Source organism: Quercus lobata, chromosome 6 (assembly GCF_001633185.2).
Source record: "Quercus lobata isolate SW786 chromosome 6, ValleyOak3.0 Primary Assembly, whole genome shotgun sequence".
In the NCBI taxonomy this organism is placed as follows: domain Eukaryota; kingdom Viridiplantae; phylum Streptophyta; class Magnoliopsida; order Fagales; family Fagaceae; genus Quercus; species Quercus lobata.
This window is the reverse complement of record NC_044909.1, coordinates 36,631,026-36,642,852: the sequence shown is the minus strand read 5'-3', so window position 1 is coordinate 36,642,852 and position 11,827 is coordinate 36,631,026. Positions and strand designations below refer to the sequence as shown.

General features: G+C 31.4%; 1 protein-coding gene across 1 annotated transcript; it reads left to right on the top strand.

Annotated features, from left to right (window-relative positions):
* The first annotated feature begins 1,019 nt into the window (after positions 1-1,019).
* Positions 1,020-6,117, top strand: LOC115994453 (probable mannitol dehydrogenase). The gene is made up of 5 exons (XM_031118620.1): positions 1,020-1,301; positions 1,497-1,610; positions 4,319-4,832; positions 4,939-5,092; positions 5,669-6,117. Exons 1-5 carry the CDS (start codon positions 1,201-1,203, stop codon positions 5,875-5,877), a joined length of 1,092 nt encoding a protein of 363 aa, XP_030974480.1. The 5' UTR covers positions 1,020-1,200; the 3' UTR covers positions 5,878-6,117.
* Positions 6,118-11,827: the final 5,710 nt, after the last annotated feature.

Sequence of the window (11,827 nt, the reverse complement as noted above, 5' to 3'; positions counted from 1 at the left end):
TACCTTAGAGCATCTCCAACAGTTTTTGTATAGCTATTTTTGGAGCACCAAAGGCTACTATTCATGCTCCGGCCGATTCTCCAAACGTCCAAATTCTCCAAATTTATTTTTGAAATTGCTATAGTGATTCTCTTAATTTAGAGAACATTGTAGCAACTCCAAATCAATTTTTCTGCTTAAAAAATTATCTCAGCTACTATTATATCAATTCTTTCTCTTTCCTTTAGATTTTTTTTTTCTCTCATTCTCTCCGTTTCTCACATAATCCAAACAAAAAACACAAAAAAAAAAAAAATCTAATTCTTAAAATAAATTTGAATCAGAACAAGCAAATATGAAAAAAAAAAAAAAAGAACAAGCCGATCTGACCCAAGCCGATCGGTGGGGAGGACGACAAGCAGCGGTGGAGATGCATGCGGTGGAGGCCCGAGCCTCTCTCTCTCTCTCTTTGATGTGAAGCGCTGGAATGTTCTTGAGGTGGAAAAGAAAATAAAAAGAAGGGGGGGGGGGCTGTGTGTCTTGTGTGGAGGAGAAAAACAAGAAAAAGAAAAAAAAGAAATGAAACGTGGATGAAAATGAAATGAAATGAGGAAAAATAATATAAAAATAAAAAATCCTAATTGAAAAATACTACCACAATATTTTTACAATAAATTTTAAGTAATAGATTATTATTAGTTAATATTGACAAGCAAAAAAATAATTTCAATGGTGGGTTCAAATTAGAACTAATAACAACTTCCCACATAAATTTTGTTGTAAAAGTATTACGTAAAATGTTGTAAACATAACACTTTTCATTGAAAAATATAGTTGTTAAAAAAAAATAATGATTAAAAAAAAAACAATAAATGAAGAAATAATATTTAATTAAGATAAAGAATCTATTGGAAATGTATTTAAAAAAGTGGGTAGATAAAAATTAAATACCACGATTCATTCTCAAAACAGTACAAAAACGTGGAAAGTGGCTGGAAATGCTTTAGCTAATCCATTAAAGTCAGTGAAATGCTTTGTTTCTTATTCATCAGCAGGGAAAAAAAAAAAAAAAAAGGTTCTACATCTTTCTCACTACCTCAGGTTCCATCTATACCTACCTTGCTTTCTGTATAAAGAAAAGCAGAGTCAAGACCAATTCATCGTACTTTTGCTCTTCCACTCTGTAAGCAATAACACATCAGTTCTCTACTCTTCACTCAAATGGCAAAGGTACCACCAGAAGAAGAACACCCTGTGAAGGCTTTTGGGTGGGCCGCTAGAGACCAATCTGGCCATCTCTCTCCTTTCAACTTCTCTAGAAGGTAAAGTTCATGAATATTCGCTTTGTATTACTATCAAGAGGAGTGTATATTTTACACACACAAACTTGTACACATAGTCCTCAAAAACGAGAAAAATCGTGACTTGATTTTACTTATTTTTGGAAAGTGTGTGTACTACTAGCCTTGATGAGATGAGTTGATGATTGTGTTGAAATGACAAATTAATTAATGCAGGGAAACAGGGGATGAGGATGTGAGGTTTAAGGTGCTGTATTGTGGAATATGTCACTCCGATCTTCACAGCATCAAGAATGATTGGGGCTTCTCATTCTACCCTCTTGTTCCTGGGTAATTTTTTTTTTTTTTAATATTTCCTCCTAATATTTTTGAAATTTATTAGTCCTGTTTGTTCCTTTCGGCGAAGAAAAAAAAAAAAATTTCTGGGCTTTTCCCGTACTCACAACTTTTAAGTGTATAGATGTCGGTAGTATAACGTATTATTATTATTATTTTTAAATAGATATCCAAAATTGATATTTTTTTATGAGATCCAAAATGGATACGTTGATAATGGATCACATTGTAAAATAATGTATTAATTTATATATATATATATATATATATAGAGAGAGAGAGGTGAATAAATTAAATAATTCCCCAATATTTAGGATCATTTCAAATTAAACCTTAAATTTTAAAGAAATATTAAAATCAAGAAATTTTATTTTATTTTATTTTTTTATAAACAAAAGTATCCAATTTTTTTTTTAATTATTTGACTATTCACATCCAGAATCTCACTTTGGATGCAATTAGTGATGTCTTCTCCTTTTTCTTTTTCTTTTTTCTTTTCTTTTTTTTTTTTTTTTTGGTTGAATGTCTTCTCCTTTTTTATTTCATTTGTTTTTCTCCTTAGATCATGTGACATATTATAAGCATATTAAAATAATTACTCTAAGTGAAACTCTATTATTCTTTCTTTTTTTTAATTTTTGTGTTTTAATAATAATTTTTGTCATGAACACTTTGTGCTTGCAGTCTAGCTCAATATTTTTATCGAAATGTTTTTATTTTAATCGAAACTTTAGTAAAATTTATGTTTTGATTTGAAACCACAGTAAACTATAATGAATTTATTATGAAATTTTTTTTATTCTTTAATAAAGGATAGTAATTTGGCACAAGGGCAGTGTAGTAATTACATTTCATTTAAAAAAAAAAATATATATATATATATATATATATATTGAGAAGGATTGGAAAAAAAATAGTCAATTAATCCAATCAGAACTTTCAGTACACAAATCAAATCAAAAAAAGAACTTTCAGTACACAACTTTATTATAAAATATAAAAAATAAATGATACGATGTGATCGAGCCAATTTTTATTCTAAAAAGTATTTTCATACCTAATATGTATCATGGACTTTGCCTTATAACATTGCATCTTTTTTCATCTAAACTATGTAAGCAACCGATAGCAGAACAACTTGGAGGTCAGGCAAGTCATGGAGGACGAGATTTCTCTCCCAATTAATTTGGAGAGAAACTCTTCAAACTATTCTTATATTTTTTTATTAGATTTAAAATTTTAAAATCTTACTGTTTGATTACATGTTCTTTATATTTTTCACATACATATCAAAATCGAATGCTATTTACTGTCCGAACAATGAACTTATTTTTTATACATAATTTTTATAATAAAAATAAAAATTTAAACATTTGATTTATGACATATTTATTAATCTTTAACCTTCTTGGAATTTTGTTAGCATGAAGGATATAATACAAACATGCAATCTAATGGATAAAACTTTACAAACTTGTTTGGAGAGAAACTTTTTCTAACTAGGGACCTCCAAGCTTTTTGAAAATTTTTAAATTTTTATACCAATATCTAGATATAGTTATTGCAAGTAATTTTTACGAAAATTACACTTAATCTCCTCTTTTTTTTTTTTTTTTAAATAGTTATGTTATAAGCAAATCTATAGACAATAGCCAAACAAATTAAGTCATAATCCTCTCAAAATATATGTCAAGTGATTATAATGATGATGATATATATAAAGCAATAGAAAAAAAATGCTAGGTATTAAATTTAGTAGAATATGGGCTTTTTTTTGGGGGGGTAAACTTTCACAATTCATCTCCAAGTTTTATTCATTGCTTATTATACTAATTAGTTTTCAATTGCTTTGATTACGTCTCTATGATTGAGGAATTATTTTATCAAAACTTTTTTTTTTCTAGTAAGTTTTCATCAAATTGTTAAAGAAAGTGTTTTATATAATATTCACATGACTTGTTAATCATTGAGCACATGTATGATTTAGCAAAAAAAAAAAAAAAAATCATTTATATAAATTTTTTTATGTATAAAAAATCTCAAAATAACATAAATATAAAAGAATTCTTTACATTATTCCAAATATAAGAGATAATGAAAAAAAAAAAAAAACCTAAAGGCTTGCATCACATACTTTGATTTTTAGATTAAAAGTTCACTAAATTCCAATCATAATATTCCAAGAGAAATGGATGAAAGTGGTGTGGTTAATGCATCTAAGTTCAAAATCAAAATAATTTTGATTAAACAATTTTAAAACACATCGGCCAATGTGACTAGAAAAGAGATAATGTTGGATGAATATATGTATATTTATTTTTTAATTTATTATAACAAGTTTTTTTTAGATAATTTTAAATTTATGGCGTCCGCTTTTGATGATAACTCTTTATCGTTAGAGCAAGACACTAATCAGTTTTTGGTGTAGGCAGAGATTGAACCGCAGATCTCTTATTCAACTATCAGAGACTTTATCAATCGAGTTAATTAGAACCCACATTACAACAATTTAAATGTTATACAAAGAGATTATTCTTTTAAGAATAAGAATATACATTAATTGTAAACATCTTAACAAAGTAATATATCATAGTTCAATATGATTAGTTTTATAATGAACATAACTTTGAGAATGGAAACAAGAAAGTTTATATTTTGAAATCTCACAAGTAAAAATTGACATTGGAATTTTTGTGTCGAAGGCACGAAATTGTTGGGGAAGTGACAGAAGTAGGGAGCAAGGTGAATAAAGTTAAAGTTGGAGACAAAGTGGGCGTAGGATGCATGGTTGGTGCATGTCACTCCTGCGAGAGCTGCAAAAATGACCTTGAAAATTACTGTCCCAAAGTGATACTCACTTACAATTCCATTTATCATGATGGAACATTCAACTATGGAGGCTATTCAGACACAATGGTAGCTAATGAGCGCTACATAGTTCATTTCCCAGAAAATATGCCACTTGACGCTGGTGCTCCACTACTCTGTGCTGGGATCACAGTGTATAGTCCCTTGAAATATTTTGGTTTAGCCCAACCTGGTAAGCATATTGGGGTTGTGGGCTTAGGTGGGCTTGGTCATGTAGCTGTCAAATTTGCTAAGGCTTTTGGGGCAAAAGTGACTGTTATTAGTACCTCACCTAGCAAGAAGGATGAAGCTTTGGGACATCTTGGTGCTGATTCTTTTTTGGTTAGCCGTGATCCAGACCAAATTCAGGTATATTTTTAGCTTATATTACTTTCCATCTTTTAAACTCATGCTCATAATGGTTGTACTTTGAGATATTGGGTGTCGATGATGGACACATATTAAATTTGTGCAGGCTGCCATGAACACAATGGATGGTATCATTGATACTGTTTCTGCAGTGCACCCCATTTTACCATTGCTTGGTCTATTGAAGTCCCATGGAACGCTTGTCATGGTGGGTGTACCGGACAAGCCACTTGAGCTACCTGTGTTTCCGTTGCTTTCGGGTAATTGCTTATTAAGAATTTAAGACCATGATAAATTTTCCATTTTTTGTGCTTTGCAACTTTTCATCTGAAAAATGCAAAGGCTTTTTCTACCATTTTTACAAGAAAAAAAAGGGTAAAAATCGAGATAATAATAAATGTGATTAGTATCATTTCGCTAATAAAATAAATAAATAAATGTCGAATTATTCATTTATTCATTTTTTTTTATATAAAATAAAATTCTACTCTAACCTAATTTAAGTGTATACGTATATGAAGCTTCTTTCTGGAAACTTAAACCCCAGTCCTTACCCTTTTCACCCTACAAATACTTACACTTGTAGAGTGACTATTATGCTAAGGGTGCGCGGTGGTCTGAATTAATTATAATATCACTAGTATTACTTGTTCTTATTTCTTTACTTTATTGTTTTATAAGTTTTGGCCTTAGAGGAAAGGGTGGAGAGAAGTTTTAATTTCCCCATCTTAAGATTATCCAATAATTCTATCCATTAAGATTACCCTTAATTAGAATTTTGTTTAGATTTTTCATTATTAGTTAAGAGAGTTACTAAGATTTGGAAAAAAATTCAGGAAGGAAGATGGTTGCCGGGAGTGGCATTGGAGGAATGAAAGAGACGCAAGAGATGATTGACTTTGCAGCAAAACATGGCATCACGGCAGACATTGAGGTTGTTTCAATGGATTATGTGAACACCGCAATGGAGCGTCTTGCTAAGAATGATGTTAGATACAGGTTTGTCATTGACATTGGAAACACCTTGGCTGCTACCAAGCCTTGAAGAAATAGCTTTGTGTCTTAATTAATTTTCTTTTATTGTTCCAATGTTCCATGGTTTTTTTGGTTGGATGGGGTGGTATTGAATTTATTATGTTTTGCTGGGTCTCTACCATAAGCCTGTCCTTCAAACTTTCATATAATGTGTAATAAAAAAACTAATATATATATGGATGTTTATGTTGAAGGATTTAAATTTAACTAGGACAAGTGAGGACAACAATACATGTAACAAAGTGTTTTCTTTCATCACTATAAAGTTAAAATATTATTTTCGTCTCTAAAATTTGTATGAGATTTTTTTTTTTTTTCTCTTAACTTTCTAAATAATTTTTTCAATAGTTTAGCAGTGAAAAATGGATAAACAATTCTATAAAAATGAAATAAAAATGGAATTTTTTAAGTTTAAAGATAGATAATGAAATATTTTTAATAGTCTAAGAAAAAAAAAATGAAACTTTTAAAGTCTAACTACAAATTCTACTAGATAATTGGTCATTCTATCATTGGAACAAAAATGTGCAAGTAAATTAAGCTCTCAAGTCTTAACCATGATAGGCGGGGTTCTAATCAAAGTTTTGTATTTCGTTTTGACCGCTGTTTTGGGTTGTCTATAATATTGGAGTATTTCAATATCAATGTATTCTAGTATATTAATGTTTCGATATTACCAAACATTAATCCTGCTGTATTTTTCCCATGATATTAAAGCTTTCTAAATCTGTAAATTCTACTTCAAATGCCACTGCAAATTTAAACACTCTGCACCTTTCTTCTTGTTATCTAACATGTCAAATCTAATGACTATCAAGCTTGATTCAAGGAATTACTTTCTCTAGGAGCATCAAATTGTTAGTGTATATTTGTCATAAATGGTCACACCATAATACGGTGCATTGTCACACATGTCATAACTCTCACTTGGTAAATAGTATTGCTTCACACGTGCAATAACATCCAAATTTGTCTTTTTTGGTGACAAAATTCTGCAATTCACCTTTGAAATGTTTCTTCCAAAAAAAAAAAAAAAACCATTCATGGACAATTTTTTCAGTAATTTACACATTCCCCACTTAGAATTAAAAATTGTCCTAAATAAATAATACCGTAAAATAAATTCAAATATTTCTAAAATAGTAAACAACAGTTATCATACGTACATACACGTACATAATACGGGCTCTATTAATTTCAAGCAAAGACACTTCGAAGAAGTTATCCATCATCATTTTTAAATCCTCAACCATTAAGCCAAACTTAGTTCAATCAATGCAATCTTTAGAGTGCCTGAAACAATCCTGGGTCTTCACAATTAAGTTGCACCTTCCAAATCTTGCTTTCCATCAGAAAAACAATGCTTTGTAGTCTATACAGTGACGAAACCTGGAATAGATTTAGTTGAGGTGTTGAACTCATAAGGCAAAGAGTACGCATCTAAAACAACAGTTCCACAATTACAAACCACAACAACCAACCTTTATTTGGTTAGCTGAGCATGTGCAGGCAACTAAGAATTATTTTCGGTGTGTAGTATTCTCTTACCAATGTTTTGCTATTTTGTGAGAGCTGTGGATATTGTAAAGATTGGTTAGGAGTCTGCAATATTAAATCTCATAGATACTATGTGCACGGCCTAGGATGCACGGACACGGCAAAATGGCCGCCACACCTGTGTTCGATGCGACTGTTAGAATAATGTGGCCCAACATAATATATATGATGCCTCTATTATTAGCAAATAAATATTCAGTCTCTTATGAAACTATGCAATATTTTTATGATGTGAGATATTGATATATTGAAATAGGTCTACTTGATTTAGTAGACTAAGATTATGAATGCATTCATTGTAGTCCTTGACTTGACCATATCCATCATGAAGTAGCCTATTCTGATAGGTACATTGTTGGACCATGATGGAAGGGAGGTGCGAGTTAGAATTGCTCAAACTATGAAAGACAATAAGGGCTAGTCTTTCAATGGTTAGTGCATAATAATCTCGGAAGTCCTTCCATAATGAGATTCATGCACGTTGAGTGTTGACTTTAATAAATCTATCATGTCAATACCAGTAACTTGAACTTCTATTAAAGGTGTTGTCATTATAGTAGTTCTGGATATGAATGATAGATGAGTCCATGTATTAGCATGGAGTTATAAAAGTAATAACACATTAATGAACTTCTTCATTAATGAATCTAATTAATAAAGTTGTTTATTAACAAATGTAACATTTCTGTTACATGAAGTGTTATTATGATAGGAAGGATTTTATGGCTGGTCATGTCCTTTCTGAATATTATAAATATTGTCAAGGCCACACTTGCAAAGGGGTGTGAAAGAGAAGATAAGCTCTTGTTAATCCTGACTAGCTGGGGAGAGCATCCTGATTACTTGTGAGGTCCTTAAATAACATAATCTAGTATGTAAATTTCTTACATCTTATTGTTGATTTTTATTACATATGCACAAGATATAATTGTTAATTGATAGATGTATTATATTTGTTTCTCTTGAACTATTACTTTTTAAGTATAATTCCAATAGGCAACGTGCGAGAGACGCTGTTGCCTACTCGTCGAACCGCATCCATTTTTTTCTTCTGGATTCATGCCAACTCGCGTTGATTTGGCTCTAGCGCGCGCTAATTCGCATCCAACTGGGCCGATTCGCGCGCTGGTTAGAAAGGCTTTATTTTGTTTTTTTGTGCCTCTCACGTGAGCCACATCTCCCTCTTTTTTTTTTCTTTTTTTTTTTTTAACATTGGGCCACTAAACCACTAAGCCTTTGGTACGTGAGCCACAAAGCCTTTGGTCAGAGAGACTTTATTTTGTACATTATTATTATTATTATTATTATATAAAAAAGCATGCTTAGCAATATATAAATATATATATTTTTAATAATTTTTTAATTGTCGAGTCCCGCCGCACCCGCACCCATTCTTCATTGTGCACGGCATTCCACAAATGGTGGTTGATGTCACAAAAGCTTGAAGAAAGCACACACGATACTCTCTTTAATGGACAAAAACTAAACTGTTAGTATTTTTGTAGTAAAACTCGAATTCACGAGGGGTTCCTTGAATCTACAAAGTGATAAACTGAAATCTACCAAAGAAAAGTTTGAGAAAAAAAACTATGCAATTTTGTTGATGATAATCTATTTTGCCTTTGACAACTACAAAGCATATAAATAATGAGAAAGTAAAATCCCAAGACAATTAGGAAACGTCTGAAACCCTAATTTGCACCAATTACGAGATTAGGTGGCAAAATACCGAAATTTACCAAAAATGACAAAATTGAGTTAAATGCAAAATTTTATACAACTAACCTTAAGGGTTATCCCAAAATTAGCAGGACTTTATTCTAAATTTAGAGCAAAAAGACAAAAATTACTATAAATGACCAAATCATAATTTTTGGGGCCTAAACGGGGGAATTCGCCAAAATCAAGGGGTACATCATGGCAAAGGAACGACTATTTCTCAGAAGAACGTTTCCCTTCACCCTGCCAAATTTCATGCAATTTTGACTCCATCACCCAAATGATTTCTACTAATTTTTTTTGCCTTGCGCGATTTTAGGCATGCTTGGGAGTCTAGAAAGTCCATGGTGATTTGTTCTAGATCAATGGTAATATGAAAAGGGAGAATCTGCCAAATTTCATGCAATTTTGACTCCATCGCCCAAATGATTTCTACTATTTTTTTTGCCTTGCGCGCTTTTAGGCATGCTTGGGAGTCTAGAAAGTCCATGGCGATTTGTTCTAGATCAGTGGTGATATGAAAAGGGAGAATTCTAAGTATAGATAGGATTTAGTTGTTGTTCACCTTTAACCATTAACCCGTGTTGCGAAAATTTGCTTTCTGATACATGTTGCGTATTGAGGTGTAAATTTATCAGGCTTGCAAAGCTAATATGTCAAAGTCAATAAAAAGTCAAATGCTTCACACACACACATACATATAATATGAGTGCTTTAGTTTAAGTAAAAGACACTACTTGTTTCCCCCCCCCCCCTCCCCCCCAAAAAAGAAAAAAGAAAAAAGAAAAAGACAATGATATTACTTGGCAGTCTTGGCACTTATATTAAACTAGCGTTAAACCCACGCAATGCATGGGGTCATTTTACTTATTAGAAGACAATGAAATACATTAAAATTCTTCCGGGGCATGTTATATAATTTAACTGATTGTTAAAATAAACCAATGTTAAACTTTATTTACGGAAACAATATTTCATAACAATTCTAAAATAGCTGTATAGAACAACTTAACATAAAAATTATATACATAAAAAATCAATAGATAAATATGTGGTACAAATAGATAAATATAAGGTTTGTTAAGCAAGATGAGGTTTGGGAAAAAAAAAAAAATAGAAGTCTATCTACATCTTATGATAAGGACGAAGACACAACAGGTATTGATAAGGGTAATTTCTACCTTCACCTTCTGATCATGATGAAAAAGCTACCACCAACAACCTATTATGATATAGCACATCAACCTATTATAATATAGCATATCAAGGGAAATAATTAATAAATCAATCAAAGAATAAAACATACATACAGATACATAAACAAAAATAGAACTCTCACTAAAGTGTTTTAACTTCCTTAGACAATGTGGCTGAAGCTACAACACTTTACAACAAGATTTAATTATTATAAAAATGGAAAATAAATTGAATTGAAATTAAGTCAACTCAATGTCAATATAGGTCTAAAAAAAACATTTTTTTCACAACAAATTTAGTAAAGAAAATTGAGTATAGCACATACATAGCACTGAAATAGTGAAAAGGAAAAACAGAGATAAAGGGAAATATACATTAAGTTTCAATTGTAACACATCCTAGTAAAGAAAATTGTCAAAAAAAAAGACCTTCAAATGGTCCAAGTTCAATCAAACAAAACTATCAATTTATATAAATAGAAAAGCTGACATGGTAACTTCACTTTTTTACTTAGCATCAAAACAAAACAATTAATTAGGAAATCCAAATGTTACTCCAAAAAAATAAAGCCTAAAGCCTCGTCCTTGGACTTGCTCACGGTCCTTGGTGTAAATAAACCTCCTCACGCTTTCACAAATCTTCTTAAGTACCTCTTTGTTTGATTTTTGACTACCTTTACAAACACAAAATGTCATTGAGCAACATTTAGAAATTCACCCAGTGAAAGATTTTAAAATACTATGCTTTAAAAAATTAAATTGAAATCTTACAAACATGATGAAAGTTCAAATAGTGTATAAAACACTCTTGAACATTTAGACCCCCAATTACAAAATAACCAATGCAAGCTTTATGACAAACAACTAGTGCGCGGAAAATGAACATAAGCTATACACTGAATTGGTAAACAATCTAAGCCAATAAAAAACACATCCACAACAGAAAATAAAAGGTAAAGATTAAGGGAAGAGAGATGCAAACACAAGGACAACATAACAATGTGTTATCAAAGAGGAAACCGAAGCCTTTGGCGTAAAACCTCTCCGCCGCCCTCCAAGCGGTAAGTAATCCACTAGAAAATGTAGTTGGGATACATGAACAGCAATAGATCCTCCAAGCCTAATCTACCCAGTGTACCTAAGCCCTCCAAGCTTCTTGCTCCAATGAGATTGCGTCGAACCTATTTCTTTTCTAGCTTCCAGGATTTCGCTACTTGACCATGGTATCAACCAATGTAAATTGGTTCCTTCCTAACTGCTTCTCAGAACACCAAACAACCCTCTTACAATAATGAATATGGTGAGAAAAGATTTTGGTAAAAAGGCCTCTCAAGGATTTAACAATGGAAAGGAAGAGAGTAGAGGAATTTTGAAGAGTCTCTTATGTGAAGATTGTGGATGAATCAATCTTGTTTTACTCTAGGGTTTCTCTCTCAAAATTCTCTCTAGAAGCTCTCTTTCTTTTGTGGGTATAAGAGGTATTTATAC

What these genes read in the sequence shown, in the direction of transcription:
- LOC115994453 (XM_031118620.1), top strand. Translation starts at nt 1,201, where the DNA reads ATGGCAAAGGTACCACCAGAAGAAGAACACCCTGTGAAGGCTTTTGGG. An exon ending in GTGATCCAGACCAAATTCAG is followed by an intron (nt 4,833 to 4,938) that starts GTATATTTTTAG and finishes AAATTTGTGCAG; the next exon opens with GCTGCCATGAACACAATGGA. An exon ending in TGTGTTTCCGTTGCTTTCGG is followed by an intron (nt 5,093 to 5,668) that starts GTAATTGCTTAT and finishes AAAAAAATTCAG; the next exon opens with GAAGGAAGATGGTTGCCGGG.